General features: G+C 39.1%; 1 protein-coding gene across 3 annotated transcripts in view; it reads left to right on the top strand.

Annotated features, from left to right (window-relative positions):
• SACS (sacsin molecular chaperone) overlaps positions 1-22,279 on the top strand; it is a 90,621-nt gene that overhangs the window by 34,585 nt on the left and 33,757 nt on the right. For 2 of the 3 annotated variants that reach the window (XM_087865236.1, XM_087865237.1), the window contains exons 3-6: positions 8,913-9,063; positions 13,250-13,337; positions 14,280-14,365; positions 20,431-20,542. In XM_087865236.1, the coding sequence (XP_087721362.1) occupies positions 8,913-9,063; positions 13,250-13,337; positions 14,280-14,365; positions 20,431-20,542 (437 nt within the window). Of the gene's footprint in view, positions 1-8,606; positions 8,799-8,912; positions 9,064-13,249; positions 13,338-14,279; positions 14,366-20,430; positions 20,543-22,279 lie in introns of those variants that run through there. The other variant, XM_045797097.2, reaches the window with a different exon arrangement.

Here is a 22,279-nt window from a genome sequence, read left to right on the forward strand (position 1 = left end):
CTTTATCAGGTATGTCATTTGCAAATATCTTCTCCCACTCTGTAGGCTGTTTAGTTTTGTTGATAGCTTCCTTCGCTGTGCAGAAGCTTTTATCTTGATGAAGTCCCAATAGTTCATGTTTGCTTCTGTTTCCCTTGCCTCTGGTGATGTGTCTAGTAAGAAGTTGCTACCGCCGAGGTCAGAGAGGTTGCTGCCTGTGTTCTCGTCTAGGATTCTAATGGTTTCCTGTCTCACCTTTAGATCTTAAATCCATTTTGAATTTATTTTTGGGTTTGGTGTAAGAAAGTGGTCCAGTTTCATTCTTCTGCATGTTGCTGTCCAGTTTTCGCAACAACGTTTGTTGAAGAGACTGTCTTTTTTCCATTGGATATTCTTTCCTACTTTGTCAAAAATTAGTTGACCATACAGCTGTGGATCCATTTCTGGATTTTCTATTCTATCTCATTGATCTCTGTGTCTGTTTTTGTGCTAGTACCATATTGTCTTGATCACTACAGCTTTGTAATAGAGCTTGAAGTTTGGAACTGTGATGCTTTCAGCTTTGGTTTTCTTTTTCAACATTACTTTGGCTATTTGGGGTCTTCTGTGGTTCCATACACATTTTGGAATTGTTTGTTCTAGTTCTGTGAAAAATGCTGGTGGTATTTTGATAAGGATTGCATTAAATGTGTTGATTGCCTTTGGGTAGTATAGACATTTTTTTTTTAAGAGTTTATGTATTTTTTTGAGATAGAATGAGAGAACATGAGCAAGGGGGAGGAGCAGAGAGACAGGGAAAAGCAGACTCTGCACTGAGTGTGGAGCCCCATGCAGGATCCTGAGATCAGGACCTGAGCCTAAATCAAGGGCCAGACACTTAACTGACTGAGCCACCCAGGTGCCCCTGGGTAGTATAGACATTTTAACAATATTTGTTCTCCCAATCCATGAGCATGGAATTTTTTTCCCCCATTTCTTTGTGTCCTCTTCAATTTCTTTTTTAAGTGCTCTACAGTTTTCAGAGTACAGATCTTTTACCTCTTTGGTTAGGTTTATTCCTAGGTATCTTGTGGTTTTTGGTGCAATTATAAATGGGATTGATTCCTTGACTTCTTTTTCTGCTGCTTCATTATTGGTGTGTAGAAATGCAACAGACTTCCTTACATTGATTTTATATCCTGTGACTTTGCTGAGTTTATGTAATAGTTCTAGTAATTTTTTGGTGGAGTGTTTCAGGTTTTCTACATAGAGTATCTTTTTGTCTGAAAATAGTGAAAGTGTGGCTTCTTCCTTGCCAATTTGGATGCCTTTTATTGTTTTGTGTTGTCTGATTGCCAAGGCTAAGATTTCCAGTACTATGTTAAATAGTCATGGTGAGAGGGGCTATCCCTGTCTTGTTCCTGACTGTAAGGGAAAAGCTCTCAGTTTTCCCCATTGAGGATGATATTAGCTGTGGGTATTTTGTATATGGACTTCATGATGTTGAGGTATGTTCCCTCTATCCCTACTTTGTTGAGGGTTTTTATCAAGAATGGGTGCTGTATTTTGTCAAATGCTTTTTCTGCATCTATTAAGAGGATCATATGGTACTTGTCCTTTCTTTTATTAATGTGGTTGAGATACTTCATTTAGAAATTTGTAGTGGGTAGAATGTATAGGATTCTGATGAGTACTTTCTTAAATTTAAATATTTTAAGCAGAGTTATGGTAATAAGGTGAGGTGAGTTAAGGAGAATGAACTAGAATAGCAAATTTTGTTTTTTTTTAAATCATATCCTTACAGTTTGCCTTTGCGTAAGGGTTGTTTTCTCAATCACCAACATTATCCTAAAGCTTCCTTCAGTATGCTTTCTCACTTTGCATATTTGGTTCCATTCTCAGACGACATCAAGATGAACAGTATCCCAGCCCATGTCACGTTCCATGTTTGCCCACCATGGTTCATCACAGGACTGATTTCTGCTTTGCGTATCATTTATCTGTGTATTTATTTATTTTCTGTCTCCCCATTATGAAAACGTGAGCCTCATAGGAGCTGAGTATTGTTTTGTTTAACTGCTGTAATTCTAGTATACTGTGGTGTCTGAACTTTGAGTTAATGAATATATAATTATATATACCTCACATATATATATATATATATATATATATATATATATATATATATATATATATATATATATATATTGTTGCTTTACATGCTAATCGTATTTTTTCTTCTCTTGGGCTTTGTGAGAACCCAATTTGAATCATTCTGATGGCTAGTGTGTATCTAAGGTAAGAAGGTGCTAAAATAAAGTGCTTCCTACCTCAGTTTTGATGGTGATATTGAATACCCAAGTGTTTGGGGACAGACCCTCCCACATATACACAGTTACAGAGAGCCTCAGAGCACATTCTGTGACTGAGATCCCCGCTTAGCCAGAGGACAGAGAGAGAAGTTTGGTAGAGGATTTTTGGATAGACATGTTGCCACGTGGACAGGATTAAAGGGGTTTACCTCCTTTGCATTAAGCTTGGTGAACCACAGCGAGAACTTGGAACTGGGGTCGAGGCCAATTCAGGCCTGGGGCCCAAGAACTCTGAGGCAGCAGGAGGGTGGTGGCTGTATTGGCAATGGCATTGCCCAAGCTTGCTGGGCAAGGGGCATGAGAGAATTTTCCATAGAAGACACCTGAACTAAGTGGAAAGCATCAGGTTGGGGCTTCTTCCATAGGGTCTGCTTGAGATAGGGCCAGAGCAACCAGAGGTGGGAGGTGACATGGAGCTCCTTAAGGTTGTGGATGGATTCATGAGTGATCACTCAGTATAGAAATGCTTTTGCCTCTCTGCTGAGGTCCTCAGTGACAGGACTTTTCAAAGAGTCCCACAGGAGAAGTGCTGAGCTTAATCGCCTGCCAGACCCACAGGGCTCAAAACCACCCAGCCAAGGAGCAGCCCATCCTCCTATCTTTCCTGTGTCCACAGCTTTGGCCTGCATGCGGTTGAATCGCAACTACTATTTGGGGGAACAGGGAGAGAAAAGAGACTGCCTACCTCCCCCTGGAAGGCAGGCAGCATCTGACTACAGGACTTAGTGTGGGGCGTTGATGGCAACATCAAGGAGAAGCTGACCTTTATTTAGTGATTTTGCCTGGAACTTATTCTGTTAGAGAACTGAAACTATATTTTGTAACTTAAAGTGACCTCAGGACTGTCATTATATAAAAGTGAGCAGAAAAAAATCATAGAATTTACCCAAATCATGCCATCCCAAGGCAAAGAAAGATTACTTGCATGAAATATTTCCCCCAACTATCCTTTTAAAAAATGTGTCTTGATATGTCACTAATCAGGCTTTAAAAAACTTACTCGTTACATTGTTTTCTAATATTTCTGTAGATACTTTAAAAATAAATTTGCCATGTATATTAGAGCAATGTTGTAGATAGTGTTGTAGACTGATCAGGCAGTCACTCGGAAAACCCTGTTCTCTTGCTTGAACCTTCTATCATAGAGGCTTGGTTTTCCCTGCCTTCCTTGCAGCTCAGGGTGGCCAATGAGAGAGAATAGAAGTCTGCTGGGAAAATTCTTGTTTTTCTGCTAAAGCAGGTAGAAATGTTTTCTTCCCTTTCCCCCTTCCTCCTACATTGAATATGGATATATTAGAGCTGTAGAGCCATTTTCTGACAAGGAGAGCCCCAAAACATCACTGGGAAGCAGGTCTTGACATTGTCAAAGAATGGCATTCCTCCAGACTTTCTGACATGTGAGAAAAACAAACCTTTATCAGTTTAGCTACTGTTAGGTAATCAGTTACTTGCAGCCCAAAGCATTTTGAACAGGCCCCAAAACAAAACAAAACCTCATTGACTGATGTTAGGAGTGAAGTTGCCATCGACCTATATGCAGTCATTCATTCACCTCTCAAACACCTTAGCAACATTTATTGAATATTACTCTGTACTCAGCTCTTCAGGTACAAAGAGGAATGCAAAGGTGCTCTGGGTTGCAATGAATAAAAATTAACAATAGTCAATAAAAATGTGACATGTTCTATAATACCAACAGTGAATATACAATGTACACATTAGATAGAAAGAATCCCAGGGAAAGCTGGGACGAGTGGTCATTCTTGGAGGAGGACCTAGGGATATGTCAGATGGAAAGTGATGGGAAGGGAAGTGCAGGTAGGTGAGGACAATACAGGCAGGGTACATGGGGGAGCTAGGCAATGTGAAGTGATTGTATTCTGTGAATATTATAATTTAATATTAATAGTGCCCAGGCTCTGGAGTTGGACTACAGATCCTGGCTGTCCTACTGGCTCTCCCACTGATAGCTCTGGAGGTACAAGTAAAATGTTTAGTTTCATTTTCTCTATCTGAAAATGAAGGTTTTATGTACTTCGTGGGGTTGTCGGGAAGATCCGATGAGTTAAACCACATAAGGATTTTAGTAGGTGCCTGGCACGTTGTAAGTATTCACTAAGGGTTACGCATTATCATAAGCTGGTCGTGGGGACAGACGGTGGGGTGCCTCAGAAGAATCTGAGAAGGTTGACCAGGACTTGGTTGTGATGGGCCTTATATGTCATGCATAATAACCTGAACTTGATCCTACAGGCATCAGGAAATTCTTGCAGGTTCTGGAGCACAGAGACAAATAAGGGCTAACTAGTTGTCAAATCCTACAGGCAATTTCCCTACGTGATCCTTGGCACTGCTGATTCCTTTCTTGAAGGTTTTTAGTTAATCTCACAGATACCCTTTTTTTCTTGGTTTTGTTCCTGTACTAAGTCTTGTCTCCTTCCAAGTCATCCTCAGTTCTGTCACCTGAGGAATCTTTATAGTGTAACTATGATCACCTAACCTGATTAAAATTTGGAAGTGGCTCCCACATAACTCCGGAGGTAACATAATGGAGACTTCATGACCATATTCCCACAAACTGCTCTCGGATCACATTTCCTGTACCTTTACATGGATCTTACCCTCTGACCCTGTCATATGGAGCTACTTGTAATTCCTCAGCTTTATGGCTATTTTTTTGACTCCATGATTTCGTAGGTGCTATTTGCTCTCCCTGAGAGATTTTTTTCCTTTTTCTGTTTGGCTTATGATTTTTACTCAATTTTTAGGACTTCAGTGTCCTAAAGCCTGCCCACAATATCCTCATCTTTTTATTTTCAAGCTAAACAGCCTTGCGCTGACTCATTAAACAAAGGAATAATGATTTGTCATTCTTTTGTCTTTATATAACTGGCAAACATTCTCCAGAAGGGACTAATTTATTGTTTCCCAATGATCAAAGACATACTATTAGGCACATTCCATTTCATAAAATCACGAAGCGTCGTTTCAGGGGAAATTAACTCTCAGCCTTGAGCTACACTTCGAGACTACAGTCCACACGGTGAGAATGAACTAGAATAAAGGAAGCCCAGTTACTGTTTATAAATTTTTACATTGGATTGGACTGGAGTTTTGGTTGTTACCCTGGGTAGGGTTTTCAATTATTAAGATGAGTCATTTGAGGGACCGACTGGGACTGGATAATTTTTATGATCTAGGAGTGACGGGCAAGCTAGGGCCCAGGTCGTACTGGTTCTGTCATCCAGGGAAAGGGAAAGAAAGAAGCACCAGGGTAAATTAAAGTGGGACTCCTGAGAAGGAATAACATTGTTTTCTGCTGAGTCTGGCTGTGCAATAAAATAATTTTATTTTATTCATCTCTACAACCGAAATAGGCTCCAAGGGTGGTCCCATGACTCCCTGTTTTTTACAGAGTCTGGGCTCATTCATTCTAAAAGAAGAGACTAAAGTTTTGGCTTCTTGCTGTTCTGCATTTTATAATGTGCTCCTACAGAAGGAGTTAAGGCTCAGTTACACATTTATTAGAATACATCTAATAAGGAGGGCACATATTGCATGGTGCAGTGGGTGTTAATACGCAAGTAATGAATCATGGAACTTTACATAAAAAACTAATGATGTACTGTATGGTGACTAATATAATATAATAAAAATATTATTAAAAAACGATACATCATTTTTGCAAATTTCTTTCTCATCTTAAATTGGGGTTGAAGGTTCACGAACAAAGATATTTATTGGTCAGTGTACTTTTGAAAAATTAAAATATTTTTGCAAGTATCAATAGGGTTGAGCAGCCTAAGACATTTCTTCTCAATGGAAAATTAGGCAGTTATTAGAAATACAATTTCTACAGTGATAAAAATACGGAAAAACACAATGCACCCATAGTATTATTGTAATCATATAAAAAAAACCCTTAAATTAATAGCAATGGGGAAAAATGTTGTTTGTATTGAGGTGTTAGAATAATGTGTAATGTTTGAGCTTCTATCTACTTTCCTGTATTTTCCAGATATTTAATCATTCCTTTTTTCTCCCTTTCTTTTGGCCCCACTTTCTTTTTTTCAATTATTCCTTCCTTCCTTCCTTTCTCCCTCCCTCCCTCCCTCTCTCCCTCCCTCCCTCCCTTCCTTCCTTTCCTCATATTTATTGAACATCTATTCTGTGTTAGGACCTTGTTCAGGCTCTGGGAAGCCATCAGCAAACAGAAAACACGTCAGTTTCAACTTTGCTTTTGCTGGTGGGTTGGGGAGGAGAAAAGCTGAGGAGGGGCAACAAGTGGGAGGGGATGGTACTAAATCCAGGTCAAAGATGACGGACACATGGATTGCAACTGTTGCTCTATCCCCCTTTCTTCTCATGTAACTTTTTTATGGATAACTTCATTTTCCTGTTTCATTCAGGCCTCTTCTCAAATGTCAGCTCTTAGAAAGGAGTTCTAGGACCATCTTAGTTCTTTTCTTCTCTTCTCGTGTCCTGCCCCAACTCCCTCCCCCCACTTTTAAATGGTACTTATCCCTACTAGGCTGACATCATAGGATGGATTTATATATTATTTATCTATTTGTTTATTGTTGTCTTCCTCCCCTAGAATGCAAGCCTGAGATGGGGACTTTGTTTTGTTTATTGTCATTTAGAAATGAGTTATTCTAGGAAATAGGAGAGGTTTAATATTATCTGAATGATTAAACAAATGATTTCTAAATCTATATCCTTAGCTTTGAAATCTCTTTTGAGATTTATTTGTATTTCTCATACGGACTAACCCTTTAAAGTGTATCCTGAATATACTTCAGACTCCAGATATGCAAAGGTATTCATGATCAGTCCCCTTTTCCAGCCAAATCTGCTTCACTTCTTGTGAAATCCTCCCATTAAGATCATATCTTTCTCTCAAGGCTTCACCTCTGCACCACATCATGTTTGCTGGCCCCCTAGGAGAGAGCATAAGGAAAGCAGGTAGACCTGGGGGTTATCAAAGGATTTTAGGTGTGGAGGATTTGTCCTGGAGGAGTTGTGCTGTGACAATATAGTAGAAGGGTGAGAGTTCATTCTTTCTACTTGCTAATATTCTAATGCATTTACATGTATAGTCTTGTCTGACTGAAAGAGTAAATATTTATCCATTAGGGTTTTCTGGCCTAATCTTATACTGAATTAGCTATTCTCTAATTGTTTGTGCTCACTTGTTCCAAGTAGGGAAAGAGCTGCATGATTTACAGACTTTCTTTTTTAAATACGGTTATAGGAAGGGGTGGAATAGCTGTATGGGTGCTTTATTATTACTGATAATGAGTTCTGAGTAATATTTTTTTGTGGAAGAGGGGGAGAAGTGATAATTGAAAAACAGTAAATTAGTATCATTTTTTTGTGCCAACGCTAAAATTTAATTCTATTCTGGGTATTTAAGCAAGAAGCACCCAAGTTTACTTGTTCAGGACATAGCATTTGAATTGTCTTAACAGATGTTGCCCCCCTCCCTTTTTTCGATCTGTCTCATCTATACCTATGAGAAATAAGCCAGAGGCAAAGACTGATCTTTTCTGAAGGCTCATTCAGCTACGTATACTTTCAAATTACAAGGCAACGTTAGTTACTCTGGGGTGACTCCATCAACTTTAAGACTGGGGTTTCTGATTTCAAGGAGCTTGCAGGTGTGATGGGAAAACAGGCTACCAACAATGAAAGATAATGTTGCCAAAATAAGTTACATGTATTTTAACATGTCATAGGATACGTTCATGTGTATAATCATCTATTACTTTCTTATTGGCACTCCTACCTCTAGCAAACTGAACCACTGATCCTATTTTTGTGCCTTAGAAACAAAGGGGAAGCCGTGAAAGACGCTTGTGTTCTGCAATCACGTTTCCCGCTGTGCCCAAGAGGCCACCATAGATCTTACTTGCAGACGCTTCCAGAGATTAAAAAGTCTTTAGAGGCGAAGGAGACGTAGGCCCTAGGAATGTCTACTTCTGCATTTCCTGGTACTGTTGAACTCCACCAGGGAAAATACACGTCTTCCCTCAATGTATGTTCTGCATATACAATTAAGTGTTTCAGGTCGTCCCGGGCCCCTGCGCGGAGGCGGGCTCGGGCGGCGCGGGGCGGGGCCTGCAGGCGGGGCGGGGCGCCCACGCTGCTAACGGTCCAGGCGGGCGAGCGCGTGCCCGCGGGCGGCTCCTCCAGGGGCCCTGCCGGCCGGGAGCGCGCCGCTGCTGCCGGCACTGGTCCCGCCCCCGCGGCCGCGGCTTCCTCTCGCATTTCCAGCTCGGCTGGTGCCGCTGCTCCCCGAGGCTGCGGCTGAGCCCGGCCGGGGCGGCGCCCGCCTGCGCCATGAGGATCCCGCGCTCGGGGCCCGCTCCGGGCCTCTCGGTGCGGCGGCGTCGGCCGTGAGTAGGCGCGGCGCTCTGGGGCGGACGCGGGCCCGCGCTCGCCGAGGACGCTCGCGATGGGGGACAGGTAACCCTGCCCTGGCCGGGCCGAGCCCAGGGCCTCGAGGCTCCCCGCCACCGGGACCCTGGGCGGGAGGGCCCCCACGTGGCCCCACTGAAGGTCCTTTTGCCTTTTGCACAGGTGGCTCCGGGTGACCGTCCTCCCCGGCTGCGTGGGCTGCAGGACCGTGGCCGTTCAGGCGTCCTGGACGGTGCGCGACATCAAGGAGCGCATCTTGACCGAGACGGGCTTCCCGGTGTCGGAGCAGCGGCTGTGGCTCGGCGACAGGGAGGTATGGCCCGCCGATCCCCTCTCCTTAGTAGGACGATGGGCCCGCCTCTATGCTCCGGGTTGTAGCGCGTCCACTAGCTATCAGTAGGCTCGCTGAGAGTGAAACTGAACGGGTTTTATTCCCATGTCGTGGAAGGCAGATAGATGCTCAGTTAATGGTCACCCTGGAAATAATGCTTTGTACATAACACGAACAACATCAAACGGGTATGTTCTCATCATTACTTGTAATTTTAATTGATTTACCATTTCAACATTTGTGTCACCCTGCCCCCTGCCCGCCGTTTTGTCTGAATCTTCACTTCCTGAAATTAAGATACTTTTTCAATGGGCTTTATATAGTCAGAGGGTTTTTGTTGTTGTGGTTTACTTGTTTTGAAGTGACTTAACCATTACTCACGTTTTTCCTAATTGTGTTGTACTTTTAGCTGGAGTATTTTCACCTTTAATGTCTTAGAGGTTCCCCTCAGTTTTGAATCATAGAAATTTAGGGCTGAAAGGATCTTCGGACTGTATTATAGAAGCTGTTATTTTGAGGAATACATGCTCATTAAAACTTTTGAGTTGCAAATGAATGAGAGCAAAACTTTGGAAGATAGCAATATTTCATATTGTCATATATATACTGTAAGGTTAGTGAAAAAGCTAAATTTTCTCAAAGGAGGAGTTAAATGGAGGCATTTTACTGAAAATTAACTTGTTCTTCGATCCTTAAAATTTATTCAAATTTTATGTGATAAAAGTTCATTTCCAGGTTTTAAAGAGGTAAAAATGTTAATAAATATATAAGGACACTGAGCCATACAGAATGACATTTCAGGTGTTGAATTTGTACCCAGTACAAACATTGGGGAAGTACTTGATACCTGTGATTTTTAATCCCTCAATGTAATCTTGACCTTCTGTGTACCTGGGTCCACACCATGGTCTCTTGACCACTTAGACACAGACTTTCAGTTAAACTGCTGTTATGTTCCTCCACAGCTCAGCCCTCCTTACCAGCTCCCCACCGTGTTTGGTGGCATTCAGACAGTGACTTGATTGAGGACTTTGGACAGAATCTAGGAGCAAAGTTTGTCATTCTTACCTCTTTTTTCTGGGCCCATCTCTGCCTCTTAGCCTTCCTTGTATACTCTTCTGGTTCTATACCTCCTTCTTTGGTTACTCCCCTGGGTCTGCTTTGTCATCTTGTCCCTTACATGTGTTCATACCAAGAGGCTCAGTCATGGCCCAGTGTTGCCATTAACAGTGTTCTTGGAGGTGTCTGCAAAGCATTGGTAGTGGATGGTGAATGTGGCTATGGTGCATGGAATGTTTCAGATTGAGTGGATGGGTGGGTAGGGTTCTGGTTACGAAACTTGTGTTGTCCTGAGCTAGGGAGTTCTAGACTATGACTGACTATAGAGGTGAAACTGGAAAGAAAGAATATACAGCACACTTCGGAAAAGTATGATTATGGCAGTTTGGTAACAAATGGGTGTGCACATGTGTGTGCTTGTGTGCATGTGTGTAGTGTAATGGGGTAGATGTAAAATAAGACAGAAGGTCTTGCCAAGGATGTTCACAAGCCTTGAGACAGACTCAGAAATAATGGAATTCTAAATATGTCAGGGTAGGAAGGAAACAAAAGCTGTTGAGGACTCCTTGTCACTCACTGGTTTTGGTTGGTACTGGACATAGTAAGAAGTAGGCACTCAGTACTTTGTCTTTCTGGGGCATCTACTCTCCTCTTTCTCCTTATCTCTCTTTTGTTTTCCTGGCCTGGAAGTGGAATTTTTAAGTTTACCTCCTGTCTCATGCAGAGACGGAAACTATTCATTATAGCTGTGTATCTCCCTGATCGTTTTTCCTCTTGTACCAAATGTGGTCGAGCCTCAAATCAGGAGGTTTGAAATATTACTTAACTTTCCTGTCCCTTAATTGATCAAAAATGTCCTTTCTGTCAACTCTTGAATCTTAGAACCTCCTTGTGTCCTTGACCGCTGAACAAAGGAAGAGGTGTTGGGAGATCCAATTGTAATCAATATTGTATTGTTTGCATTGTAATTTGGAAATAGTTACTGTTTCATGGTAAATGAAAATGAGCATGTCTGAGGTTTTTGAGGGAGGTTGAGGCTGACATGGACGGAAATCCAGATGTTCAAATCATTTTACAATCACTCTGTTTTAAAATACGTGTGTAAGGACTTAAATGGGCAACTTTATTTCATTGCCTCTGGAGATGAATAGGACCAGTGCGACTTTGGTCGGTTGGAGTGATTTTGGGTCTAGGAAGGAGAGAGGCCCAAGCAAAATCCTTTAATCTTGGCAGACTCAGGAGGAGAAAGCTGATAGCACTGCTGAGGTCAGTTATCTATGCTGCTTGATTTCTCTCTGGGAGAATCACTTCGCTGTAGATAGGTCACTGATTACAGTCCACCGAAAGCATTCACAGTCAGACTCACATAGTCGGTTACATCTGTTTTTACTAACATTTTACTGTGTCTTCTTCCTTTTCAATTGAAGTCTCCTTTAAGACCTGCAAACTTCTTCCTGCCTAAAAAATTTCCTTCCTTCCTCTCTTCCTGCCTTTCTTCCTTCAGATGTACCTTGGCTATTACTAAATTGGACTAGTAATCCTTGCTTATGCATGGCTCTCTTTTAGTAACTAATCAGTTAGTTAATTAACTAACAATAGAATGAACAACCAAGATGACATCATCCAACTGGAGAATGAGAACACTGTTAATAGTTTATATTTACCTCTGTGCTTCTCCTCCCCAGCCTGTGTGCCTATCTTTTTTCCCTTACCCCTTCGTGTTTATTATTTTGTTGCCTGTTTTTGTAGTTGTTTTAATAGTTTTATCATAAGTGTGTGTATGTGTGTGTGTATATGATATATACCTATGTATGTATCGATCTATATACGTGTATGTGTATAACCTAAATATATAACCTGAATGATATACTGTTTACTTTTACTTGTTTATGAACTTTATAAAAAGTTTGTTATTCCATATGTAGTAACCTGGAATTAGCTTTTTCACTCAATATTATGTTATGAATATTCACGCAAAGTTATGTACAGTTTAGTTAATCCATTTTTCTCTGCTGTATGATATTCCACTATATTAATATGTCATAGAATTGGGTTGTTTCTGAGATTTTTGTGGTTAACAACACAAAATAATTACTATTCTTATCCATATCTCCTATGCAGGGAGTTTTTTCGGGCCTGCTTTAAGATTCAGTGGGAATATGTATATGAAAGTGCTTTATAAGCTGGGAGCTGTAACAATGTGCTCAGATATGTATTTTAGAAATGGGGGCTAGAATGATGATACACAGAAAGTAAGGAAACCAGAGGTGAGATCATTATAAAAATCCAAGAAATATTAGGAGTCTGAGCAATTGGAAATGGGAGAAGAACAGGTTAGGTCTGAGAGAAATTGGGAATGTACTTGCTGGAAACTGGAGGGTAATTGGATGTGTGGTTTGCAGAGAGAGAGAACTTCTCCCCACGGTTCCCTCTACAGTGAACAGTTAGGAGGTGCCCCTGTTAATTGAGATACAAGGTAGAAGATGAGAGATAAGGGTTTGGAAGGAAATCCAGTGAGGTCACTTTTGACAGTTTGAGCTTTAGGAAGGATATCAGTGTGGTATGGGTGGTAGACAGTGGGAAATAATGAATTTTTGATATGGTAAATGATGTCATTCACACCTTGTTGAGGAGTGTAAGTTATGAAGGTGATTCTTCAGGTGAGCTTTTGAGTAATGATTTGCAGACCGTTGACCTGTGAGAGGTCATTCCATAGTAACACTTGAGTGCGGGAGAATGTCGATCTGGCTTTGGCTTCTGAGTGGTACACTTTGGAAATGTGAAAAGAATAATTTTGTTTATTTTAATGATTCTGATTCATCATAAAAAATTTAAGTTCTTTTGAAGCAGGTCTCTATTTGTAATTATTTAAGGAAAAATCTTTTAGGTTTAAGTTAAAATCCTTTAGGTTAAGAAAAATCCTTTAATTAAATAAAATTGTTGACTAAATTTCTGTTTTTTGAAATATTCACTTCTCCAGAGCAACTTATTTCCTGATGAGAATGGTTAACAAACATTATTTCTTAAATGAAAAAAAAGATGAGGTAGTTTCTAATGTACAGTTTTAGGAACAATAATGCTTTTCGTACATTTTCTTTTCTTTTTTCAGTTACCTGACTGGATCAAGATTGGAGATCTGACTTTCAAAAATTGTCATCTTTTTGTAAACCTTCAATCAAAAGGCTTGAAAGGGGGAGGTATTACATTGATTTTACTGGGAGCGTATGCCATTTTTAGTTGCATAAAGATTATATTTTAAAAGTGAAATGAAAGTATATTCCATGGGATGAAATGAGGGGGTATCCGGGCCGGAGGAAAGCAAGGGTAGATGGAGCTGGTGAATTGTAAGAATGTGTGGGGTATCATGCCCTGTGGAGCAGAATCTTGCTGGGGCTTGCTCCTCTTGGCACTGTGTTTGGCACTGTGCCAAAATGATGTCGATAAATTTGTAGTGATGATTTCATTGTTTTAAGCACAGAGTTCTTTTTTAATGATACACAGATTTTTTTTCTTTTTTTTTTTTTCTGTGCATCTGAAAAGTTAACTTTTCTTTTCCCATCCTCTCTATACTTGCCTGTCACCACCTCTCTGAAGGCAACCGGGTCAGTCAGTTCTATGATTCTCTCAGTTAGGAAATGCCTAAGGCTATTTGAACTGGACCGCCACAGGGACATTGACTATGCCGATCTCAGAATAATCAGAACATTGGTTGAGTTTGAGAATATTAACAATGTCATGCTAGACACCGCTATCTCTGGCTTATTGTTTAGTGGCAAAGTACCTACAAAATGATGCCATTATTTCACTTGCTTTGGAAAATGGCAGCAATCCCTGCCCTCACCCCCTGCCATGCTTTTTATTTTTGAATTAATAATCTTTTGTGATATATAGTCTATTTCTGAACATTTTTTTAAAACCTGAATTTTGCAGTTTAATTAAAAGTCTTGAGAGTCGATAAATTGATTCCGCTTTGCTTTCTACTCAATCTTAGGTAGATTTCCATACCTGAGTGCTGCAGTAAAATGTATAAAGTCATAACTTGTATAATTTTACTATGTCTTAGAACCAAATAACCCAGTGGTAATAGTCATGGGATTTTTTTTTTCTAAATCATTTTTTAAATGTGTTATGGATTTTAGGTCGATTTGGTCAGACAACTCCACCACTTGTTGATTTTCTCAAGGACATTTTAAGAAGATATCCAGAAGGAGGACAGATTCTTAAGGTAGGGCATGTGTTGTGTACATGTGTGAATTTACTTTGATAAAAATGAGATGGAGTAAAATGAATTGGAAGTCCTAGTAGTGTTTCACTTTTTAAAAATTTTGTCTATATTTAAATAGCAGTATTTATTTCCCTCTGTGCCTGCAGTGCATATGCTGGATAGGATGGGTTGAAAATGCAGCCATTGTAAATACTTGAGGTTTCAGAGTCAGAGGAACTCACTAAGTTGTTGTGTGCTGTGATCAAGACACTGTTGCTCTAGGGACACTCTTTTTGTCATTTTACGTAAGTATATAGTGTAATTTTATAAATGTTATGTGAAACATCTTGCAGATACTTTACAAAACAACCTGTTGACTAGATGAACAAAATAATGCAAAACCTGCATTCAGGGGCCATGAACACATTTGACCCCTGGATTTAGAGATTTGCCTTTTAGGAGAATTTATTTAATAGGATAATGATTTTAGTTATTTGTTTCTATTTTCAGTGTATTCTTTTAGTTTGAATATACTCATTGAATACCTGTCAAACAACCCAAAAAACTGAACAACCATAAAAGAAAGCAATAGTAGAAGATAACAGCAAAAATTAGATTTTGTGTTTAAGCCTAATGAGGAAACTCCTCAATTAATTGTAAGAGTAGATCAACTATCCTGCATTTTTCTTCTTGTTGATTTATTTAGTGTTTGATGCCTTTAACATCTTGGCCCTCATTATATTTCTGGTTTAGATGCTAAGTTTTTAGAGAGTAAGGATTAGGTGTGTTTAATTGAATTTAAATAGTCATACTCTGATAGGTGCTGATTGGGGGGATTGCTCCATCATTAGTGATTTTATTTTTTTGTTGTTTTTATTTTTTATTTTTTTATTTTTATTTCTTTTTTTGGGTTCAGGAGTAGAATTTACTGATCCATCACTTACATATACCATCCAGTGCTTATCATAACAAGTGCCCGCCCTTCTTAGTACCCTCTACCTGTTTAGCCCATCCCCCCACCCACTTCCCTCCATCAACCCTGTTTGTTCTCTATCATTAAGGGTCTCTTATGGTTTTTTTTCCTTTTATTCACTTCCTACACATTCATCTGTTTTCTTTCCTAAATTTCACATGTGAGTGAATCATACAGTATTTGTCTTTTTTTGCCTGACTCATTTTGCTTAGCATAATACACTCTAGCTCCATCCATGTTGCAAATGGCAAGATTTCATTCTTTTTGATGGCTGAGTAATAGTCCATTATATGTATATACCACATTTTCTTTATCCATTCATCAGTCGATGGACACTTGGGCTCTCTCCCCTCGTTTGGCTATTGTTGATAGTGCTGCTGTAAACATCAGAGTGCATGTATCCCTTTGAATCTGTACTTTTGGATCCTTTGGGTAAATAGTAGTAATACTGTTGCTGGATCATAGGGTTGTTCTATTTTTAACTTTTTTAAGGAACCTCCATACTATTTTCCAGAGCGGCTGCATCAGTTTGCATTCCTACCAGCAGTGCAAGAGGGTTCCTCTTTTTCCACATCCTCGCCAACATCTGTTGTTTCCTATGTTGTTAATTTTAGCCATTCTGACAGGTGTGAGATGGTGGTTTTGATTTGTATTTCCCTGCTGATGAGTGATGTTGAGCATGTTTTCATGTGTCTGTTAGCCATCTGGATGTCTTCTTGGAAAAAATGTCTATTCATGCCTTCTGCTGATTTCTTAACTGGATTATTTGTTTTTTGGGTGTTGAGTTTGATAAGTTCTTTATAGATTTTGGATATTAACTGTTTATTAGGTATGTCATTTTCAAATATTTTCTCCCATTCCATAGACTGCCTTTTAGTTTTGCTCATCATTTCCTTGCTGTGCAGAAGCTTTTTATCTTGATGAAATCCCAATAGTTCATTTTTGCTTTTGTTACCTTTTCCTCTGGCAATGTGTCTAGTAAGTTGCTACTGCTGAGATCAAAGAGGTTGCTGCCTGTGTTCTCTCCTGGGGTTCTGTTGGCTTCCTGTCTCACTTTTAGGTCTTTCATCCATTTTTAATTTATTTTTGGGTATGGTGTAAGAAAGTGGTCCAGTTTCATTCTTCTGCATGTTGCTGTCCAGTTTTCTCAACACCATTTGTTAAAGAGGCTGTCTTTTTTCCATTGGATGTTCTTTCCTGCTTTGTTGAGGATTAGTTGACCATATAGCTGTGGGTCTGTTTCTGGGTTTTCTATTCTATTCCATTGAGCTGTATGTCTGTTCTTGTGCCAGTACCATACTGGCTTGATGGCTACAGCTTTGTAATAGAGCTTGGAGTTTGGAGTTGTGTTGCTTCCAGCTTTGATTTTCTTTTTCAACATTACTTTGGCTATTTGGGGTCTTTTGTGGTTCCATATAAATTTTGGAATTGTTTGTTCTAGCTCTGTGAAAAATGCTGATGGTGGGGTGCCTTGGTAGCTCAGTCAGTTGAGTGTCCAACTTTTGGTTTTGGCTCTGGTCATGGTCTCAGGGTTGTGAGATCAAGCCCTGCCTCGGGCTCCAAGCTCAATGGGGAAGTCTGCTTGTGTTTTTCTCCCTCTCCTTCTGCCCCTCTCCCTACTCATGTGTGCACACACTGTCTCTCTCTAAAATAAATAAACCTTAAAAAAATGCTGGTTATATTTTGATAGGGATTGCATTAAATGTGTAGATTGCTTTGGGTAGTGTTGACATTTTAACAATGTTCTTCCAATCCATGAGCGTGGATTTTTTCCCCCATTTTTTTGTGTTCCCGTAAGTTTCTTTTCTAAGTGTTCTTTAGTTTTCAGAGTACAGATCTTTTACCTCTTTGATTAGGTTTATTCCTAGGTATCTTATGGCTTTTGGTGCAATTATAAATGGGATTGATTCCTTGATTTCTTTTTCTGCTGCTTCATTATTGGTGTGTAGAAATGCAATAGACTTCTTTACATTGATTTTATATCCTGTCACTTTATTGAGTTCGTATATTAGTTCTAGCAATTTTTTGGTGGAGTCTTTCAGGTTTTCTACATAGAGTATCATGTTGACTGTAAATGGTGAAAGTTTGACTTCTTCCTTGCCAGTTTGGATGCCTTTTATTTATTTCTTTGTGTTGTCTGATTGCTGAGGCTAAGACTTCCAGTACTATGTTAAATAATCATGGTGAGAGGGGCTATCCCTGTCTTGTTCCTGACTGTAGGGGAAAAGCTCTCAGTTTTTCCCCATTGAGGATGTTATTATCTATGGGTCTTTCATAAATGGCCTTTATGATATTGAGGTATGTTCCCTCTATCCCTACTTTGTTGAGGGTTTTTATCAAGAATGGGTGCTGTATTTTGTCAAATGCTTTTTCTGCATCTATTGAGAGTACCATATGGTTCTTATCCTTTCTTTTATTAATGTGGTATATCATGTGGCTTGATTTGCAGATATTGAACCACCCCTGTAGCCCAGGAATAAATCCCACTTGATCGTGGTGAATAATTCTTTTAATGTACAGTTGGATCCTATTAGGTAGTATCTTGTTGAGAATTTTTGCATCCGTGTTCATCAGGGATATTGGCCTGTAATTCTCTTTTATAATGGGGGTCTTTGTCTGGTTTTAATCAAAGTAATGCTGGCCTCAGAGTTTGGAAGTTTTCCTTCCATTTCTATTTTTTGGAACAGTTTGAAAGTAATAGGTATTCACTCTTCTTTGAATGTCTGTTCGAATTCCCCTGGGAAGCCATCTGGCCCTGGACTCTTGTTTGTTGGGAGCTTTTTGATTACTCATTGAGTTTCTTTGCCAGTTATGGGTCTGTTCAAGTTTTCTATTTCTTCCTGTTTCAGTTTTGGTAGTTTGTATGTTTCCAGGAATATGTCCGTTTCTTCTAGATTGCTGAGTTTTTGGCATATACTTTTTCATAATATTCTCATAATTGTTTATATTTCTGTGGTGTTGGTTCTGATCTCTCCTCTTTCATTTGTGATTTTATTTATTTGGGTCCTTTCTCTTTTTGATAAGTCTGGCTAGGGGTTTATCAATTTTATTAATTCTTTCAGAGAACCAGCTCTTATTTTCATTGATCTGGTTTTTTTGTTTGTTCATTTCTTTATCATTTATTTCTGCTCTAATCTTTATTACTTCCCTTCTTCTGCTGGCTTTAGGCTTTCTTTGCAGTTCTTTTCTAGCTCCTTAAGGTATAAGGTTAGGTTGTGTGAGACTTTTCTTGCTTCTTGAGGTAGTCCTATATTGCAATATATTTCCCTTTTAGGATTGCCTTTGCTATAACCCCAAGGTTCTGGACTGTCTTGCTTTCATTTTCATTTGTTTTTGTGTATTTTTTAATTTCTTCTTTAATTTCCTGGGTAACCCATTCATTCTTTAGTGGGGTGTTCTTTTAATCTCCATGTATCTCCATGTTCTTTTAATCTCCATGTATTTCCAAATTTTTTCTTGTGGTTGACTTCAAGTTTCAAATATTGTGGTCTGAAAATTTGCATGGTATGATCTCAGTCTTTTTCTACCGGTTGCGGCCTGATTTGTGACCCAGTATGCGATCTATTCTGGAGAATGTTCCATGTGCACTAGAAGAGAATGTGTATTCTGCTTTAGGATGGAATGTTCTGAATATATCTGTTAAGTCCATCTGGTCCAGTGTGTCTTGCAAAGCCACTGTTTCCTTGTTAATTTTCTCCTTAGATGATCTGTCCATTGATGTAAGTGGGTTGTTAAAGTCCCCTTACTGTTATTGTATTATTATCAATGATTTTCTTTATGTTTGTTTTTAATTGATTTATATGTTTCGGTGCTCCCAAGTTGAGGGCATAAATATTTACAGTTGTTAGATCTTCTTGATGCATAGACCCCTTCATTATGATATAATGCCCTTCTTCATTTCTTGTTACAGTCTTTGGTTTAAAATCTCTTTTGTCAGATATAAGTATGTCTACTCTGGCTTTCTTTCGGTGGCCATTAGCATGATAGATGCTTCTCTACCCCCTCACTTTCAATCTGTGTCTTTAGGTCTAAAAGGAGTCTCTTGTAGGTTTTGCTGTTGGCATTGCCATAGGATCAGTATAAGCTCTCCTTAATTCTTGTCTGTCCTCACCGCTCTCTCCCCTCATTTACTGTGAATAATACAGGGTAAATTATTGTGTTTTAAAGACCCATCCATTTAAAATATAACCACTTGATTTGGTTTGGTCTAAGTCAGAGCTTCTCCACGCAGTTATCCTTTGTTGACTTTTCCTTACTTTCGACAAGGTCCAGAATAAACAAGAGATAATATCTTGAGTTCAAGTTTGATGATTATGGTGCTGACTTTAAGAGTTGGACTCTTATTTCAGAGTCTGGTGCTCCCTTCAAATGGACCACAGTCCAGCCTGTTTTTGGTAGGCATGCAAAACTGATTGGGGTTGTTGAGACTGAGGATTTTTTTGTGGCTACCGATGGGTGTAAATCTTGTAGTTTGCTCTTTCCTTTCTGTGTTGCAGAGGTGTGACCACCCATCTGCCAAACAAATAACACTACTACCTTCCTTGTGAGAAAGGAATGAGTCAGTCCTGACTGTGAAGAAGCTTTCAGCTTTAGTGCAGTGGAAAGACAGGTTCATAACCCAACTTCTCAAGAATGCAGAATACTAATTGGTACACACATACATTTTTCCTAAAAGAAAGTAAGTTTGGTAAGAAAGTGATAAATAAAGGTCTGTATTTGGTAACTACCTTGGGAAGAAGATACCTGTCCCAGAAGCAGAACAATCCATGCAGCTTTCAGAAATGGAGTAATTTCTTTTGAATGAAGGCTTTGAGTAGATTATAAATAAGAGAGTTATAGTCTCAGGATTTGTATTTGGGGCGAGGAGATAGCAAGTTAAAAATCGCATTTTAGGTGTATAATTGGAGAAGGACTCACAAGCTTTCAACCAGACTCTCAATGCTTGTGACAATTAGATGCAATCACATCCCCACTGGATTTAAAGGTAACGATGCCAATAGTGGGTTCCTGTTACTTAAATGTAATTACTTTTTAAACGTTATACATAAATTTGAAGATGGGCAGGTTACTGTATTATTATTAAATATTATTTTTTGGTGTATTTCTTGATTAGGAATTAATTCAGAACGCAGAAGATGCGGGGGCCACAGAAGTTAAATTTTTATATGATGAAACTCAATATGGAACAGAGACTCTTTGGTCAAAAGATATGGCACAATATCAGGGTAAGAATCAATAATTAGCTAGGAACAAGGTTTGTTTTATGTGTGAACAGGTCATTTATAGTGATTTACAATACTCTGATGAACAGTCTAATTACCATGCATACTGTACTTCTTGGTATACTTAATTCCACTTTTTTGGATGTTTTTCTCTGCTTTTGATGGGCAGGAGTCTGCTAAGTCAGTATTTTTAGAGAACAAAGAGTAAAAATGTTGAAAGTCAAAGTAACAATGTAAATACATAAGCCTCTTATTCTATTCAGTGAACTTGTGAGTTATATTATTAGGAAGACAGAAGGACACCCTTTCCATATATGTAACACTTCTCTGCATTTAGAAAGAAGTATTATTTTCTACTTTTAGGGTACCCTTGACGTGTTTTGATGTGGGTTGGGAAGAAGGATTGAAGGAGACAAGAGAATAAGGAAGGACAATGAAAGGAAAGACAGTAAGAGAACCATAACCAATCAACTACTGGCCTACTCTTTGACGTGTTGTGCTCAAAAGAATGTTCATAACTTTTAGTGGAACTTAAAAGTCAATAGAATGATATATATGATACATACAAACTACATATGATTATATATAATAGAATGACTATATATAATGGAGGGTTATTGAAAATGAGAACGATTGATTCAGACTTCCCTAAACAGACTTTTAAAGAGGTGTAAGTCATATATTTTTGAAAAGATGTTTTATGATTTAGGAGAGTAATCAACATTAATTGTTAAATACTTAAACATTATATATTTAACATTTACTAGAGCTGATATATTCATTCTTTGGTCAGATTTGTGATGGGCAAGTTGTACTTGTTTGTTGTGTGAAGACAGTGAGACCTAACATACCAGGAGGCTGCCATTCTAGACCTGACCCCTCCTGCCTTGGTGATGGGGGCAGGCTGTCTCTCTACCGTCTTCCAGTTTTATAATGAGAGGAGTAACAAGTCAGGTGTCCTGGTTCTAGGATTCCTTGATTTATTGTTAACTACTGTTGAAAGATACCAGATGTGGAGAGGAGGCTCTTGTTTAGGTCCTGGTCCTGCACAGGCCCACCACGAGGCATGTCTCCACTGGGCACCAGTTTGCCCGGTGACTGCTCCAATCTTCATATTTACTCACCATGATTAAGTAGATGGCCTCGCCCTGCTTAATTTCAGTCCACTCGTCTGTAAATGGTAATAAGAACAAAATCTGCCTCCAAGTTATTTTTTTTTAAAGATTTTATTTATTTGAGAGAGAGAGAGAGAGCACAAGTGAGCACAGAGGGAGAGGGAGCCTGATGCAGGGCTTGATCCCAGGACCCCAGGTTCATGACCTGAGCAGAAGGCGAACACTTAACCAACTGAGCTACCCAGTGCTCCTGCTTCCAAGTTATTTTGTGGATTAAATGGGTTTATCTGTGTGATAATTTTATGTCTTGTGTCATACTGATATTATTATGTATGTACCGTAGAGCCTAAAGGCAACAGTGTGAGAAGATCCTAGAAGTCTTTTGCTTCAAACTCCTACCTAAAGTCTAGGATTTTTTGCTTCCAGCCTTGACTTCACCTCATTTAAAAAAACAAACAAACAAACAAACAAAATATATATATATATGTGTATATGTATATATGTGTATATACACACATATATATATATATATATATATACATACACATACATATCAAAACCAGATTATTTAACTGTTTGTTAAAAACAGATTTATTAATTTGTGCATAAGTACAGTTGACCCTGG

Source organism: Ursus americanus, chromosome 10 (assembly GCF_024610735.1).
Source record: "Ursus americanus isolate L20-20 chromosome 10, mUrsAme1.1.p, whole genome shotgun sequence".
NCBI classification, from domain to species: Eukaryota; Metazoa; Chordata; class Mammalia; order Carnivora; family Ursidae; genus Ursus; species Ursus americanus.